The 19,393-nt window shown below is 38.2% G+C and overlaps 1 protein-coding gene across 1 annotated transcript in view; it reads left to right on the forward strand.

Moving 5' to 3' along the window:
* Positions 1–19,393, forward strand: part of LOC121301989 (contactin-associated protein-like 5) — a 130,015-nt gene that overhangs the window by 52,033 nt on the left and 58,589 nt on the right. The window contains exons 4-8 of the mRNA XM_041231754.1: positions 13,495–13,642; positions 14,544–14,747; positions 15,503–15,687; positions 16,130–16,273; positions 17,808–18,069. Of these exons, the coding sequence (XP_041087688.1) occupies positions 13,495–13,642; positions 14,544–14,747; positions 15,503–15,687; positions 16,130–16,273; positions 17,808–18,069 (943 nt within the window). The remainder of the gene's footprint in view (positions 1–13,494; positions 13,643–14,543; positions 14,748–15,502; positions 15,688–16,129; positions 16,274–17,807; positions 18,070–19,393) is intronic.

Below are 19,393 nucleotides of genomic sequence, written 5' to 3' on the forward strand. Positions count from 1 at the left end.
AGGCAATCAAATACATGATTTCTGTGAAATTTGTGATATTGTGAATTTTCCTCTCAATCTGTATCTAGTTATTATTACCTCCTCCTCACACAGCCCTAGTAAGATATGCCTGGTCTGAAATACTCTCTCCCGGACTCTTCTTCTCGCTCTCCTGTGCAGCTCTTATGATGGTTCTGTAAGCATCTTCTGGTTTCAATAAGTGGTACTTTTAACACACGCTGAGGCACCTAGTAAAGTTAGTGCCCTTAAGTGAACATGGTTTACATGCAAAGCATGCAGTAAATTACTGCAAGCAAAACACATTACCACTGCTTAGTGAATGAGGCCCTTAGTATCTTGTTTGTGTTGCATTAAAATGTTAAATCAATCTCCTGCCAAAAAACTGTTCCTGATGGACATATAGTATGCTGCTCAACCATTAGATTCATAGGTCCAGTTTAACAAAAGTAACTGACATTTCATTGCTTGGCCTACAGGAAGTTGGTACAAAACTGCAGTACACACTTCATTACCATCCATGAATATGTTGTGTTTGTTTTGACAGTTTAGCTTTCTGATGTTCTTTGATTTAACTATTAATATCGTTCTCTTTGCATTAGAAATACTTAAACACAATACAAAGTACTTGGTAATGGCGTCACTTTTTTAGGCTTGCATTTAAACACATATAGTTTATATGTGAATTTGTATCTGATGCCTGTACTTACATTTGAGTTATGTTCGTTAAGCCTTCACACTGAATACTATATTGCATAATTTAGCAATTATAAATTAATGTCGCAAGCAGAGGCAGGCCCTTGACTATGCTGTGTTGGGGCAAGTTGATTTACAATTAGCAGTGTACTTCACAAAAAATAAAACATACTTTCTTGCTGCCTTGCAACATAATTTCAACAGGTACATTTGACTCCATCATTTCTTAGGTTGCCAGAGAACCTCCAAGTGCATCTGGGAGAAAGTTTGTGGAAACTGCATGTGATTATATTCTACAAGCCTGAGGGAAGCTGAAAGGAAATCTGATACAGAAATATGGAAGGGTTGTTGCATTAAAAGGGGCTCCAGCAAAGCTTTGCCTCAGGTCTTTTTAAACTTACCTTATATTATTGCATTTCAGCATCAGAAACAAGCCATAGAGTACTCCATTAATAGGATGAGCATTAATATTTCCCGGTTTAGCCAGGACAGTCCTGGTTTTTCATCAAAGGCCCCGGTGTCCTGACATTTTGCTCAAAGTCTTTAAAAAGTCCCAGTTTTCAGCTACTTCATGCAACGTGATACACTGTAAATACCTTTTGTCAAAATAACGTGAACACCAGCTTTTAGTTTATGGCACCTGCAGTGAAAATAAAATAAAGTAAAAAAAAATAAAAAATGATAAAGTGATTAACACAGACATGCATTCTTATTCCTGAATGCGGCATGCATTTTCGTATATTCAATATGAATCCAGTTCTGGCAGGATTTAGCCCAGACACTAGGCAAAGCAGCAAGAAGCATCCAAATCCACAAGGTTAAATCACCTCAACAATGCCAATTAATAGAGCCTGACACAGTGAGTAAAAAAAGAAAGAACAATGCTAAAACGTGAATGTATTTTAATGATTTAATATATTGTTAAAATAGCCTATATTTAAATGGTTTAATTAGTCTTATCAATTTAAACAACAGAGTCGTAACTAGGCATTTTAGTGCCTGGGGCAGGGAGTCATATTTTTTTCTTTTTGGGTGTTAAAAGGTGGAATGGTATATTTGCTCATGTTTCATAGTTTTGATTAATTTATTGTTATTTCAGAATGTCTCCTTTAACATGTTTGAAGGGAACAAGACACTACTTAAAACGGAAAGGAACTTGTTAACACGTGTTAACTGCAAGGCTATATTTCCTGCCTCTACGATTATATCAATCCACGCATTTTCAGTACCAGCCAGTGATAATGAGTTTATTTTATGCGTGGTCATTTTTTTTAGTCAGGGCTGGAATTTACTTTTTAACTCCTCAGTAAAGCTATGTGCTTATAATAAGGACGATTAAATTGTGATCTTTTTTTTCTGGTCAAATTAAAACTTGATCAGTAAGTGCACACATTTGTGGAATTTTAGCATTGTCGCTGTGAACAATAAGAACTACTGTATGATTATTTTAGCAGCCACATTAACCCTTACAAAATCATTTACTATCTCTATAGTATCCTAGATAACTTTTAATTAAGTTAATGTGTGGCATTTTTCATTGGTACTGTAAAAAAGCTTGGATTGAAAATAATTGTAACACAAATGCGGATGCAATGACTTGATGGCTTGAAGCATATTCAGAAAGATATAAACTCACATTTCCATCTATATTGTTTCCCTAAAGATCCAAAATAATTTAGAATTTAGCAAGAGCCATGTAGGTTTGTATGCAATGTTAATTAAAAAAATAAGGTCAATAAAAATAATAACAAGATTTTCTTTATATTCTTTATACATAAATATTTAAACACATTATAAACTGACGTATTTGTCAAATAAACTTGTTTTATAATGGTGATTTTAAAAATAGAAAATGGGGGGGGGGGGCATTTATTCTGAAATTTATTCCAATAAATAAATACTGGTACCACATTTAGCATCTTGTAGCTCAGAATGGTGAGTTTTAAAGACCGTTTACCTATTTACATTTTCTTATAAATTATTTTCTTGTCTATCCTATCGTAACGTTTTTGGTTTACCTTTATTATGTAGGTGATTAAAACGTGTTGTGATACATGCCTTTACATTTCGTTATGCTTATAGTAGTGCTGGTCCTGAGTTATGCCAGAATAATAACGAGCTGGCGACGCTATGGTGTTGGTTTGTGTAGAACCAAGTTCATGGATATTAAGACTGTTGCTAAGGAAGTGACATATTCCCTTTTCTGGTGCAGAGGCACATTAATAAATTAAGAAAGAATAAACAGATATACATTATGCTAAGCTCACAGAAGCTAGTACAGTAGTCACGTACCGGACTGTGGTGGGACTAGGGTAAGGGCGGACATGTAAAAAGTTGGTTAAGTGAAGCCTGTTTTTTTACATTATACACAGCTGTCACAATTACGATATTCTCACAATTATTGTGTTGAGATTCAGCTTCTATGAGGGAGCTCCCCTAAATCCCCATGTTTAGAAAGATACAGGGTAGCCGTCTGCCGTGTGGGTGTGTGAATTCACTGCTGAGTGATAGGCAGGAGATTAAGATGGAGGTTGAAGTTGATATGCCCCGCAGGCAAACAGGATTTATTTACATATCAACACACTGAACAGCTCACGTGACACTACCAGCAATGGAAGCACACAGAGCACATACATCACAGTGTATGAAAACTTTAGTGGCATCTACAACCTCTGAACTAATCTTCTCTGTTCAACAATAAACTAACGGTGCTGAAGAGCTTGATCATGGCAGATAAATGATTAGGGCAGATATGTGACGGGTGGATACACAATGGATTATTGTAATCATTTTTAGTTTATATCCCACCCAGACCTACTGAGAGATTCCAACCACCGTGAAACTAGATCTGATGCGTGCAATGTAATGCAATTGAAAGAGGGAGAGTGTTTTTATTTGCTGTCTTCACCATAACCTTTGGATCAGAGGACATTTTATATGAAGTTCACTGATGTCTCTGGCTACCTTTTTATAGAACTGAAAAGCTAGAATGGGCTATTTTTCTCTGCCACTGATCCATAGTTAACCAAGACGGCATGAAGGGAAAAGCTTGTGGAGTGTCTCTCTGAGAACCACTGGAAGTACCTTTGGAAGTAGAAGTTTAGCTGCATTCCAAAAGTATTATAGCTGCGTAAACACCCTTTACCCTGACCATGCATAACACTCTTCGTGGGGTTGCTCTGCTTAAAGTTACTGATGTATCTGAATTGATGAAAATCCCTGAAGAGGAAATTGTTGCTGTGAAATATACAGTTGTATTCCTGGAGCTCTGCATTTTCTTTTTCTGATGTCTATCAACAACTGTGCTGTACGGATCTTATTAAGTCTCACAGTAGCAACCGGGCCATTCCTTTTTTTCCTTTGGTCCAGGTTAGCATGTTTGACCGAGGGACTGTATTCTTTTAGTTATATGAATATTTATGTAGGGCTGAACTGATTTAATTGCCTAGCGAGAAGTGTTTGCATTTTTGGGTAAAACATGCCAGGAATAATCTGTTTTTAAGGCAGTATAGAGTGGCTGGGAGGTAGAGTCAGCCCTGCTTCGTTTGGTCAGCCTGCCTGGGTTCCTGGAGAATTATCAGATTTCAGACTTGAGTCATGTGGGAGATGAGAGACAGTGGCAGCGTTTCTGAAGGTTGGTTTCAGGATCAGTACTAGGCACAGCAACCCACACACTTAGTGCAACAGGTGGAAATGATTTGCCACTGCACGATGTAGAAATGCTGGTTTAAAAAGGCAGGGGCTTGTTGAAACAGAACCTATTGGTAATGCTAAATACATTCAGTATGCGTGTGTGCCTAGTGGGGGTTAATAAGTGCACCCCCAAGACATACACACAGTCCACCAAAATAATAGAAGTAAAATGAATATAGCTGATCAACATAGGCCTACCAAATGTGTTGTGACTTTCTTGTGTGCTTAAAATAAGTTCAAACTTGCATTTCTGTGAAATTGAGGCTGACGTTGATTCTATGTGGTAATCTTAGACTCCTTACATAAACTGACAGAAGGCTAAGGCTAACAAGGCTAACATGTGCACAGGAACACAGAAATGTGACTATAGAACAATAGTTAACAGTGCTCAGAACTGTTGATGGATGGACAATGACACCTGTGCCTTCTGCCAGCTCTGTTGTCAATTCAACGCTTGTCTTCTTTCTATTTCTTAAGGATATTATCTTCAAGTATTGGTCATCCTTGTTAGACAGCTTTTTGGGTCTTCCAGTCCCGGGTTTGTCAATTACAGATGATGTTTCTCTGTACTTGTTGAATATGCTTTGGATATCACGCCTTGAAAATCAAGTGGTGTGAGCTATTTCACTCAATGTTTTTTCTTCTTTATGCAAGTCAAGGTTGTTATAATAATAGAAAACCCTAGTGGAGGCTTTTATATATATATATATATATATATATATATATATATATATATATATATATATATATATATATATACTATATACTGGATTATAGAGCACAGTGCACAGAAGCAGTTCCTGTGCACCCTACAGCACGTTCAGAGCAATTGAATAGAGTTATGTGAAGCATTACATTATATTCTAAGTTTTACCTGGTTGCTGGCAACCAAGCCCAGCACCACTGTGGTAACTTTGCTTTTCACTGACATCAATTTATTTGAATAAGTTAATGGTTACTGACCTTTTTACTCCTACATTTAGTATTGAGATCCAGTAAATATGTTTAAATGTGTAATATGTGTAAATATGATTCTGTAAGAGGATTGAGTGTTTAAAATAGCAAGGGAGACAGGTGAAGAGCCTTAGTTCTATTTGACTTTGTATGCTTACTCAAGTCAAACTACAGTCAACTACGCATTTCAAGGAACCAGCAGAAATCATTTGTCCTGCTTACTATAGTGTGTGCCAAATATTGATGCTCTTATTGCTGCACATTGATGATGTATTGTACATTGATACAGTACATACAGCAATCACTAACCCGACCTGTGCATGTAAATTGTCCATAGTTACATAAACTAACAGTGGATTGTCATAAAACGTCTAGACATAAAACACAGATGCACCAGATCTCTGTTGTTCTGGTCACCGGTATCTTTCCAGGTATCAATAGTTAGTATTGCTATATATATATATATATATATATATATATATATATAGAGAGAGAGAGAGAGAGAGAGAGAGAGAGAGAGAGAGAGAGAGAGAGAGGTAACGTAATCAACGGGAGATATGTGAGTGCAGACATTTTGTTGGGATTGTACCCTCATAAAATATGGCCGACGATTACTTAAAATGGTCAACCAGTTCACAAAATGGTCAACAGGGAAATCTGCCCAGAGACAGGTGTCTTGGAAAAGGTGTGAATGGGTGGTGATTATCTGTTAATGGGGCATTTAAACTCTAACCGCCTGTATAAATAGAGCAGGATTAGCCACAAAGGGGTGGTATGTGTTTGAAGGAGAAGGCTTTTGCTGTATTTGTGTGTGGAGACAAGGAGAGTTATTGTGCTGTGAAATCTTGATCACCTGTGTTGGACTTGGAACGTTTGGACTACCCTGCCGGCTGTAAGAACCTGTTGTTATAAAAAAACCTGTATTGTGTACCGAACTTTGCTTTAAACTGACGATCCCTCTACCTGGAAACAGGGAGAGAATAAAGAACCAGGCCTTGCCCTGTTTGAACTGAGACATCAGCGTGTGTTTCCATTATTCCCATACCAACTGCTATATAAGACTGCTGTTGCGAGCCCTGCTTTGCTACATGTGGTGAAGAATGCAGGCAGTGTAAATCGGACAACGCACACAAACGAGATCATGGATGCAGTAATACAAGCACTGTTACAGACAGTAAGAGCTCAGCAGGAAACGAACAGGATGCATCTATCATCTCAACAGGATGCGATGCGAATGCACCAGGAGGCTCTTGAACTACAGCATGAGACCAACCAAGCAACTGCACGAACTGCGAGAGAGTCTCCGGGAAATAGGGGCTTGGATATGAAATGCACCACTAAGCTCCAATGCGGCTCGACGGGTCAATCATTTTTTACAAAAGATGACACCCCAGAATGATGTGGAGGCCTTCCTAATGACCTTCGAGAGGACCGCAGAGCGTAAGAAATGGCCGAGGGAGGAGTGGGCCAGTCTGATCACCCCATACCTCGCCAGGGACACCCAGAAGGCTTACCACTACCTGGAGCTGGACGAAGCCCAGGATTACAAAAAGCTGAAGGCGGAGATCCTGGCCCAACTGGGAGTAACCCCTACCGTGAGAGCACATCGTTTCCACCAGTGGAGATATACCCCAGGACAACCACCTCAAACCCAGATGTTCGATCTAATCCACTTGGCCAAGAAATGGCTCCAACCTGAAGCCTGTACCTCGGCTCAGGTTGTGGAGCTTATTGTATTGGATCACTACCAATGGGGTCTACCCAAGGAGGTTCGGCGCTGGGTTGGGCAGAATGAGGTACTGACAGCAGATGTGCTGGAACTGTACTACACAGCTGGAGCAGGAGAGACCTTACAACCAGATCAACTGTACACCCGACCGAGGCGAATCAACGGACCCGGTAAGAACAACCAACCTCTAAGTGGGGAAACTGAGCAGTGGGGGCTGGAAAAAAAGAATGTGACTGGGGTCCACATGTATCAATGAGAGCTGACAAGGGACTGTACTCTAAAGAGACAGGCCCCCGTACAATAATTTGTTATCACTGTAACAAATGAGGTCACATTTCAGCTTACTGGCCCCTGAAGGACGAGCCCATCCAATGTAATATGTGTAAAAGGCCAGAAACTTATGATGTATTTTGTTCATGTCCTGTGGTTACTGCAATGTTGATAGATGAACTCCCTAGGAGTAAGCATATGTGTATGGTAATTGTGGATGGGAAAGAGGTAGCTGCACTGCTCGATTCAGGAAGCATGATAACCCTGGTCGCGGCCAAGTTAGTGCCCACCCACAAATTGGATTGATACCATGATATCAGTATCACATGCATACATGGCGACTCCCGCCCATACCCTATGGCTGTTGTGACCATGCAAACTGAGACAGGCACCCTGGAGTATGAGGTCAGGGTAGTTCCCCAGCTGCCGTATGATGTAATACTGGCACGGTATTTTCTGAACTTTGAAAAGTTAGGAAATAAGTTGGCCCCGCACCATCAAGTTGTAGAGCAGGAAGCAACCTCGTGCCCATCTGGGAAACCAAATGGGGGGGGGGGGTCCCATGGAGACCCAAGTAAAGGTACTCCTTGGGGAAAATGTAAATAGTGAGGTTGAGGAGACTGTGGTTTTGGGGAAGGAGGGAGTTGAGCCTAATACCAGCAGGGAAGGGGAACCTGAGGGGATAACCGACCTCGAAGGAGATGATATAATCTCACCCAAACCAGAAGAGTATCCAGCTAGGTTTGGGGATGCGCAAGCGCAGGATCCTACCCCACAGCATGCTAGAGAAGGTATAAAAGTGGTAAATGGTTCCTCCATAAATAATGAAGAAATGCCAAACAGTTAGCCATATTTTATGGTTAAGGGAGAACTGGTATATCAAGTGGCCAAGGTAGGCCTGGAGGTGATAGAACAACTATTGGTTCCCTTGCCATTTCGGAGAACAGTATTGAACCTGGCTCACAGGCATATTTTAGGGAGACACTTAGGAATCGATAAGACCAGGGATAGGGTGTTGAGATGGTTTTATTGGCCTGGGGTATAAGAAGACATGAACAAATATTGTGGTGGCTGTCCAGAGTGTCAGTTAGCTGGCCCAAAACCCACCTTCAGGAGTCCCCTAGTTTCCCTAGCCATTATCGATACCCCATTTGATCGCATTGCAATGGATATAGTGGGACCTCTCCCTAGATCCGCCAGGGGGCACCAATGCATCCTGGTAGTGTTAGATTATGCCACCAGGTATCCAGAAGCAATTCCCCTTCACACCATGGCCTCAAAAGGAATGGCTAAGGAGCTGATGCTCATGTTCACCAGAGTTGGGTTTCCTAAAGAAATGTTGAATGACCAGGGAACCTGTGGCAGGCTGGCGAGTGGATAGAGGCCCAGAGACAGACTGCAGTTCAAAAAAATAACTATTTTATTATAAATAAACAAAAATAAAGTGCACAAGGGCAAAATAACAGATACTCAAACACAAATAAAGCAAAAACAAAACTCACAAAAATAAAGTTTCCAGGCTGGGCAATGCCTTCACTGGATTTAGAAAATTCAAAACCACAAAACAAACACCAACCTGCTTCCTCAGCTCCCTCTCCCCAAATGAGAAGCAGAGGCCTCCTTTTATATCAGGTGGCTGGGCGCTGATTGATCGTTAATCAACCTAATCAACTAATCAACCCCAGCCACCTGAACATAATAAACCCAGGCAGGTAGGGGAAGTTAACCCCATCCCTGCCAATTTAAAGGGCAGAGCTTTGCTCTGCCACAGAACCCCCTTCATGTCCTGAGTGATGCCGGACCTCTGTAGACTGGCAAATATTTAGCAGTTGAGGACCTCCGTCTGTCACCCCAGACGGACGAGTTAGTCTAGAGGTTCAATCAAACCTTAAAATCAATGTTTCTTAAAGTGATTGATAAAGATGTTAAGAATTGGGACTTTCTGCTCCCATACCTGATGTTCGCCATTAGGGAAGTTCCACAAACCTCATTAGGGTTCTCTCTGTTTGAATTAATCTATGGTAGGCACCCCCAGGGAATATTGGACATAGCTAGTGAAACATGGGAGCATGAAACCACCCCTTTCCATAGTGTAATTGAACACGTCACGGCCGTGTAGGATAGAATAGCCACCGTAACCCCAATTGTAAGAGAATACTTAAGACAGGCACAAGAGCAACAAAGGTTCACTTACAATCGACAGGCTACTCAACAGGTGTTTCAACTGGGTGACAGGGTGTTGGTATTAGTTCTCACAGTAGAATGTAAATTTCTGGCCACCTGAAAAGGCCCATACAAGGATATAGAAAAGGTTGGTGAGGTGAATTACAAGGTGCGACAGCCAGGCTGATGACCCCCTGAGCATATTTACCATGTCAATCTGTTAAAGGCATGGCAGGATAGGGAAGCACCTATCCTACCCCACCCTGGAGCCACCTAAGGTTAAAATTTCAACAACCCTTTCTCTTGAACTATAAAGGGAGGTCAGGGCCTTGATAGAAAGAATAAGGATGTCTTCTCAAGGATTCCGGGTAGAACCCAGGTCGTGGTCCATGACACTGTCGCCATCCGGAATAAAAGTGAACATGAGACTATACTGAGTTCTGGAAGCTCACAGAGCTGCGATCCGGAAGGAGGTAGAGGAAATGCTAACAGCTGGGGTGATTGAGGAATCTAACAGTGAGTGGTCCAGCCACATAGTGATGGTCTCCAAGCCCGACAGGTGTTGGAGATTCTGTAATGATTTCAGGAGGGTAAATGAGGTGTCTAAATTTGATGCATACCCTATGCCTAGGGTAGATGAACTATTAGAGAGAATCGGGAAAGCTAGGTACATAAGCACCCTATATCTAGCCAAAGGTTACTGGAAAATTCCGTTGACCAAAAGAGCCAGAGAAAAGACAGCCTTTGCCACACCTGAAGGCTTGTTTCAATACATAGTCATGCCCTTTGGGTTACATGGCGCATGGAGGTTAATGGATCAGATTTTAAGGCCTCATCACAAATATGCCGCCGCATACCTGGATGACATAGTCATCCATAGCCCGAACTGGGAATCACACTTACCCTGAGTACAGACCGTATTGGATGCCGTCAGAAAGGCAGGGTTAAAGGCTAACCCCACCAAATGTAGCTTGGGTCTCGAAGAGTCTAAATATCTAGGTTATGTAGTAGGGCAGGGGGTAGTAAAACCTCAGGTTTCCAAGGTGGAGGCCATAAGAGACTGGCCCCGTCCAGTTAATAAAAAACAGGTGAGGGCTTTCCTGGGACTCACCAGGTATTATAGAAGGTTCATTTGTAATTACGCCACAATAGCCACCCCATTAACTGACATGACCAAAGCCTGAGGCAGGAATATGGTCCACTGGGATGAGACAGCGACTCAGACCTTCCAGACACTCCAGGAAGTCCTGTGTAGTAACCAGGTTCTGATAGTCCCTGATTTTGGAAAATAGTTCATAGTGCAGACTGACGCATTGGAAGTAGGACTAGGAGCAGTACTATCTCAAGAGATAGAAGGAACCAAGCATCCAATACTGTTTTTAAGTCAGAAATTAGAACCCATGGGGGTTAACTACGCCATGGTAGAAGAGTGTCTGGCAGTAAAATGGGCCCTGGAAGCTTTGCAATATTATTTTCTAGGCCGCCATTTTACACTCATTAGTGACCATGCCCTTTAGTTTTGACCTTAAACATAGGTGCGGGAAAAATATGGGAAATGCGGATAGGTTGTCCAGGGTACATGCATTTTTTGCAGCAGTTGCTCGACCTAGGGGATCGAAGCTGAGGGGGAGGATGTGTGATAACAACAGAGGTAACGTAATCAACGGGAGATATGTGAGGGCAGACATTTTGTTGGGAATGTGCCCTCATACAATATGGTTGATGATTACACAAAGTGGCCAATCAATTCATAAAATGGTCGACAGGAAAATCTACCTTGGAAAGGTGTGAATGGGTGGTGATTATCTGTTAATGGAGCAATTAAACTCTAACTGCCTGTATAAGTAGAGCAGGATTAGCCACAAAAGGGTGGTATGTGTTTGAAGGAGAAGGTTTTTGCTGTATTTTTGTGTGGAGATAAGGAGAGTTATTGTACTGTGAAATCTTGATCGCCTGTGTTGGACTTGGAACTTTTGGACTACCCTGCCGGCTGTAACCTGTTGTTATATGAAAACCCATACTTTGCTTTAGACTGACGATCCCTCTACCTGGAAACAGGGTGAGAATAAAGAACCAGGCCTTGCCCTGTTTGAACTGAGACATCAGCGTGTGTTTCCATTATTCCTATACCAACTGGTATATAAGACTGCTGTTGCGAGCCCTGCTTTACTACAATATATATAGGGAAATAAGGGAAATAACTACTGAACAAAACGGCACCTTGCGCTCTGGGGTGTACACTGGGCATTGCCAGGGTTATGAATACGAATTAAAGAGAACAATTGAAAGCTAACTTATTTAAAAACACTGTATTTGAATAGTTGCAACATACCACACAGAATGATGGCCAAGCATCAACAAATTGTTTAAAAAAAAAAAAAAAAAAAAAAAACAATAGTATTCTGCTTACAGGGCTACTTACTCAATTAAAATTATACATTTAAAACAAATTATGAATAACTAAAATTCTTTATTGTTTGTATTCAAACCCTTCTTCACTACTAATGTGAACAATAGCAAGACTTGTTCAGTCAGTGCTTTATGTGGGTACGAGTCTTATGTGTGTACAGTTTGACACTGTGGATCCAATAAATTATCCTATTTTTAATAAGGTTTCTAAGCTCTTGGGGCAAGCAAGCATGAATGTGTAAGCCAAATGTGACAGAAACAGATTACTTCATTAGAAAAACATGAAGAAGGAACAGAAGGCAATGCTTTGTCACATAGAAATGCATCAGCTCCTTATGAAGAGTATCAAAGAAAGCTATTCAAAAACCAAAGGCAGCTAATAATTTATATTACAACCCCCAAGTGGCTCATCTGGTAAAAGCATATCTGCGTGGTGAGCAGGGAGAGTCGCATTGGCTCCAGCGCTCCTGCAGGTTAGGTAGGCAAAACAGGCAAGGTCTGTTTGAATGGATCAGAATGGTATGTGTGAAGTGTTGAAGTAAACTTAACAAAATAGGCCAAAGTGGCAATGTTAAATTACAGAACTACAGAATTTACTATTAGCCAACATAAGTACCAACCACAACATAAGGTATGTTGCAGCAAATTGACAGAATACTAATAAAAGTCTCAGAAAAACCACCGTGATGCCACTTTATTCACAGCCCTACAGTTGTAACAAGAAATAATGTATTCCCAAATGAAGAGTGTTTCCCAAACAAATTACATTTTCGAAGACATTCAGTATTTCTAGACCAGAAATGGAAGTGAAACTGTATGCATAAATAATTACTAAGAGGCCAATGTGTGGGATCTCGGTTGTAGAAGCTACAGTTATAAAATAAAAGTTCAGTATTGTTGGATTTCTTATAGTTCTAGTGATGAATTGTTGATAGTAATATTAGGCCTTGGAGCCTGAGGGTGAAAATGGTCCTTATATTTTGTAAAACTGTATGAATATATGTTGATCATTTGTAACGTGAATTATTTATTTGAAAAAAAAAAAAAACATGTTTAATTAAAGTCCCGTTTTATTATGTAGCAGCTCTTCAGAGCTTAGTTCAGCTATTAAGCAGACAGTGACTGAGCCAGAGGCAAATGTTACAGAATCATCATTAAATTTATGTTTTATTTTTTATTATCAATTTACACATCGTATTACTTAATTAATAACTGTTCTTCAAATAAAAATGTATAATGAATACAAACTTGTGCATTTCAGCTCAGAAACTGTCAGCTTGTCTGAATGTATTGTTGTGATTTTAATTATTCATTTGTCTTTGTTCCAGTCTTTCTTATTCTAATGTCATACTGCAGTTAATAAACTAGATACAAATGTACACAGTTTTATTAAAAACAAATGTAGACTGAGTAAAAAAAACATCAGCTTTCGGATCCTTTACTTTTTGCAGACTACTAGAGAAATAACCTTTTCTGAATAGTCTATAAAGAAAATCAGAATAGAGCTTCAACAATAAAATTCTTTAAAAAAAAGTAAAATGTGGCATGAGGATAACTTTTCTCAATGTTTGTATTTTTCCTAGGCCTTTTCAGGAAATACAAATGCAGACAGCGTTGTGCAATATAAACTGCAGCAGCATGTTATAGCAAGGTTTCTGCGATTTGTTCCACTTGACTGGAATGCAAATGGAAGGATAGGCATGAGAGTGGAGATTTATGGATGCTTATACAGTAAGTAATAATGAAGTGCTTACTATTTGCATGAAATGTATTATGATGATACGGTAGGGTATTAGAGGTCTTCAGGGCTATGATAATGGGCTTAAAAGGTTTGTATTTATCTTCAAGGGGTAATAGCTGAAAAAAAAAAAAAACATTTCATAACTCTCATTAGCATAATAACTTTCTCAGAAGTCAATTTGATCTATGCTGCAGATTTTCATTTTCCTGATTATCCTGCCACAGCACTAAGTTTGAGGATAAATTCTGTATATACATATTACAGGATTATACAATGCTGAACATGTGTGTTCACATTGTCATGTCAACAGACACTGAGAGTCAGAGTCTGTTTAGGTGCGGTGAGTATTGATATAACTCACACACAGGCATTTTACTTTCTAAAACCCTTAAATATGGCGCAGAGTTTGTCCTCAGACTTACAGTATACAATATTTAATAACTCATTTAGGAAATTCATTAAAATGAGGAATGTTCTGGTAATTTTTATGCAGACTTAATAAATGTTACAAAGTTAAGCAAAGTATGAAGTAAACTGTATACATGCATTCTTTTTTTTTACCAGTTTGATAGTCTTTACCTTAGCCTCTTCTGGTGAAAGTAGTTAAAAATATCCTAGTACAGTCATGTATTAATTTGTTACTATGTATGATATCTTTCCTAGCCTATTTTGTAAAGCAGTCAGCAAGCAATGTTTTCATTGTGTTAAATGCTACGCTTACGTACAAATACATGTGTGCTACAGAATGTTTAATATTTTTATATTAATATTGTTTAATGATTAAATATCTCATTTTATAAAATATGTATTTGTTAATTAGGTCACGTATGATAAAGATACTGGAAATGTTGTCATGCTTGTTTCAGTTATCTTATAAAATGTTGCTTGCAGAGTCTGATGTAGCAGGTTTCGATGGCAGCAGCTCATTATTCTACAGGTTCAGTCAAAAGTCAATGGAAACAACCAGAGATGCAATTTCAATGAAGTTCAAGACTATGCAGAATACAGGGGTTATTTTACATGGTGAAGGACAGCATGGGGACTGCATTACATTGGAGTTGCACAAAGGAACACTCTTTCTACACATGAATTTAGGTATGTATGTATGTCTGTATTAATATTATTATTATTATTATTATTATTATTATTATTATTATTATTATTATTATTACTACTACTACTATTTTACTATGATTAAGATATTAATGTCAGGTAGAAAGTTATCACTAATATACACTGAATTTGATACATAATTGTATATGTGGTTAATATCAGTTCAGCAACACTAAGGTATAACTGTACTCAGATCATCTCAGACAGTAAGGCTTCAAGTAGAGCAGCTGTTATTCCACAGTGGATTTTGTGTTGAACTTTGCCTTGCATGGGATGGGATGCATACATGCTAAAACGTGCCATGGCTGTTCTAAAAGAGTCTTTTTACCATGGTACCAGACAGTACATTCATCCTCCAGGAAGCATCACTGTACTGTCAAATCATACACCATAATGTTATAAAATAGTTATAATACCCATCACCAATATTAAAATAATTTTTTGCATGTGTTGCTCTGGATAGGAACATATACTGTAAGGAAGTGTATTCGAACACTTGGAAGTGTTTTGAAAAGTCTAATCTTCATTATATGTACGACCATTGTTCCCACTCTGTTCAATAATTCTAATTCCAATAACCTGACTTTAAAAACTTGACTATATTATTTATTATTGTGTATTTATTTAGCAGTATTTAGCAATATTTTAAATTAATCATGTTTTAACCAAATATATAATGAACACAATCTGTACTGAAAAGGAATGCCCTAAAGGTGTTTAATACTATTTTTCTGCAGACAGCGCTAAGGGACTTTCTTCTGACAATCATGCCTTGGTGACTCTGGGCAGCCTTCTTGATGATCAGCATTGGCACAGTGTACTTATTGAACGAGTTAACAAGCACATCAATTTCACTGTGGATAAAAACACACAACAGTTCCAAATTAAAGGACAATTTGACCCCCTGAATATTGACTATGAGGTGTGTTACTTTTAGCATACATTTCACAATGTTTTCAAACATCAAAACTCCCCAACCCCCCTGTTTTTTGCAGATACAATATTATATTTTTCAATAATAATAATAATAATAATAATAATAATAATAATAATAATAATAATAATGATAAGAATAATAAGAATAATAATACCATGTTTTTATTATAAATCTAACAGTACTCAAGTATCTCACATACTGTAATAAGTACCTTTTTAGTTTGGAAACAGTCACGTTGAAATAAAGGGTACATGTAAAAAACATTTTTTTAGGCAGGAGACATTAATTCTAAATTGTTTTGGTTTGAATTATTCATTATGCATACTAAACCCATATACTGTACCATAATTGTTAACATATTGTTACTATCATGGCTGTATTTTTTCTAGACAGTGAATTGATATGTTGATTGTTTTTATTTCACAAGCTCAGCTTTGGAGGTATCCCAGTTCCAGGGAAACCAGGGACCTCTTTGAAGAAGAGCTTCCAAGGGTGCCTGGAAAATGTATTCTTCAATGGAGCAAACATTATTGATCTGGCTAAAAGACAAAAACCTGAGATTCGTATTGTGGTAAGGGTTTTAATTGAGATGATTTACACAGATACATAAAAAATATAGTAGGTGTACAAATACAAACCCCCCATCATTATTGTTGTATTTTTGCTGATAGGAAAAGAATGGCAATTACAATACTAAAACTAGTAAGAAAGAAGTTCGGGTTACTCGCATGTGTTTTTTGTGTGTGGTTGGGTAACTTCATTGGACGTGCGAATGGAAATACAGATGTTTGGGATCCAAAACCTAAATAAGAATTATGTTAATTTACAGGAAGATTAGAATGTTCCTGCCTAGAGAACAGAGTCATTAAAATTGAACATAATGTGCCTGTTACTGCATTTGTAAACAGGTGGTGGACACTGAGTGTTGACATCTAATGCCCAGTCTTAATAGAGCGATGTAGCCGTTAGTCTGGACTGGTTGATGCTGTTGAAATGTCGTTTTACAAGTGCAGATGGTTTATCATAAAACTGGATCATAAAACTGCCTGACACATAAATAATTTATCATATTACTGATGTCATGAAGATATATTTCAAGCCTAACAAATGCATGGCATTTAGTGTGTTTTGTCACCTTCTGCATTGACAACTAGATATCAGATAACTTATAACCCCACATAATAGAGAAAAACAAATACATGAGTGATATCACATATCAGCTTACATTGAAGAACTAAACAGTATTCTTCTTGTTCTAACTATATGCAACCACTTAATGCAGATAATTAGACTTTCAGATTATCTCAAATTATTATTTGGTTGTATAAGTCAATTTTAATGAATTCACTGTTGTATGAATTCACTGTTTGGAATTTAACATTTACTAACCATACATTATCACCAATATAATTAATATTACCAGTGTATATAAGTTGAAACATCAATAGTTCGAAATACTGTACCTATATTTCAGTTGGTAACAACCCGGTAAAAAGGAAAACTTTATTAAATTCTTACAATTCCAGTAGCCATTTTTTTTTTTTTTTTTTTTTACTAAATTCTGAAACATAAACTATATATACTCACCTTGGAAAATAAATTCTTGAAAAAGTGTTTTAAAAATGACTTTGCATTCTCCAATATTTGCATGCAAAGCATTTTCATAGAACAACCAACCTAAAAGTCTTTGTAACCAAGAAAGTAAAAATATAATTGTACCTTTCAGTAGCATACATCTTCCACAGTTCCCTTATTGTGTTGCTGGTTATATATTTTTTCCAGACTTCAGTTTAAATTCACTTATTCCTTTATAACACTAAAACACTTTCCATTCACTTTTCTACATAGAGGTACAGTAAAACGACCCCTTTTGATCCCACATACTGTAGTTCCCTATGGACAGAATAGAATTCAAGTGAAAGGCTTAGTTGGAGTTCTGTTACAGGTAGTGCATTGTTTTGTGACAGAAAAAAACTGGCTTCACCTGAGTGAAAGTGAAAAACAATGAGAAGATGTTTTTAAAACATTATATATGTGTTTTTTTTTTTTTTTGCACACAGCTTTTGTTTTGTTTTTAATTGTATTTATTATTTGTGTACTTTTAGGGTAATGTGACCTTTTCCTGCTCAGAGCCATCGAATGTTCCAGTCACCTTTGTGAGCCCTACGAGTTACTTACTTTTGCCTGGATCCCTGCAGAAAGACAGCATATCTGTCAAGTTCCAGTTCCGTACGTGGAACACAGCTGGTTTGTTGCTAACCAGCGAATTGTATCAGGGTTCCGGAGTCTTGTGGCTTTACCTCATTGATGGAAAAGTAAAACTGTCAATTTCCAAATCTGGAAGGAACCTTGTCGATGTTACTACAGGTACATTAATCAAAAATTGAACTGTTGTGTGTGGTCAGTGAATCAGTACAGATTACAATGCAATGCAATGGTTAAATGTATATTTAAAGAATTGTTTTGTTAATCAATGCATTGAAATACAGAGTAGTACATTTAACTATGTTGTAAGAATACTTGGGTAAATCATAAGCCCCTTTCACAATGGCATGATCTACCAGGTGTCATGCGGGTCAGGTAATCGATTTCCCGCTGCTTTTGATAAAACAGGGTTGACCTGGGTGACAGATGCAAGTACACAATGTGCGTATCAGTGCCCTGGAAGCAGCTTGTTACTGACGCATAGAGCAAATTTTTCTTCATCCCTGCCGTAATCTGGCATGGTGTGTCTCAAGCAACACAAATTTGGATAAATAGAATAAATAGAAATGTTCCTTGCAGAAGTGAAACTTTCACGCAGGTGTGGCTGTTTGTTATTGTGTGGGGTGACAAACTGCCCTCAAGCATTTTGTGTTGCTCAACCTGGGTCAGAGCGTGATCCTGAGGTGGGTCGCTGGGACCCGGGTTAACCTGGTCCAACCCAGGTACTTGGTTTCACACTACACAGGATTGTGACCTGGGTAGCCATGACCCGGGTAGGTGTGCCAGTGTGAAAGGGGCTATAGTTGACTACAGTCCTAATAGTTGTGTATTGATCAAATAACTGAATTAAGCTGTAGTTGAGCTGAAGCTGAAGTTTAGAACCAAGAGTGTGAAAACCACCAACACACTTCTACATTTATTCCCTTTGTAACATTGCATTAAACAGAACTTGTGGGCCTTGTTTGCAAGTTGACCAATGTATGTACAATAAAGCAAATATCAGTACTTCTTATTTGCCTACATTTTTGGTATAAAAAAATAATAAGATGCATTTCATTATTTCAAGACATTTGTAATACAATATTTTTATGGGATTTATGGATATAAACTAATAGTATTGGTCTGTTGTTCAGGTTTGCTAATGGGATTATGTTTTGAAGTACATTCCTTAAGGGCTGTGAATTATGTGGATCATTTTATATATTTCAGTACTTTTATTTTTGTCAAAGTCCTGCAGTTAATAGGAAAAATATAACAAGAAAAATATTTAATAGCATAATTAGGTGGGAAATTAAAATGCCCTTCAGTAATGTTTTTGTTGTTGTTGTTTGTTTGAAACGGCAGTGATGATAAACACCACACTGTTTTCATTTTCCAGTGGCAATTACAAAAACCAAATAGAACCATTGAGCACAGTGTTAATTATCATTTATCAAACTTTACTACGAAGGGAAAATGTTGTTACTGTAAATAGTACATTGTCTTA

This window comes from Polyodon spathula, chromosome 2, assembly GCF_017654505.1.
Source record: "Polyodon spathula isolate WHYD16114869_AA chromosome 2, ASM1765450v1, whole genome shotgun sequence".
NCBI classification, from domain to species: Eukaryota; Metazoa; Chordata; class Actinopteri; order Acipenseriformes; family Polyodontidae; genus Polyodon; species Polyodon spathula.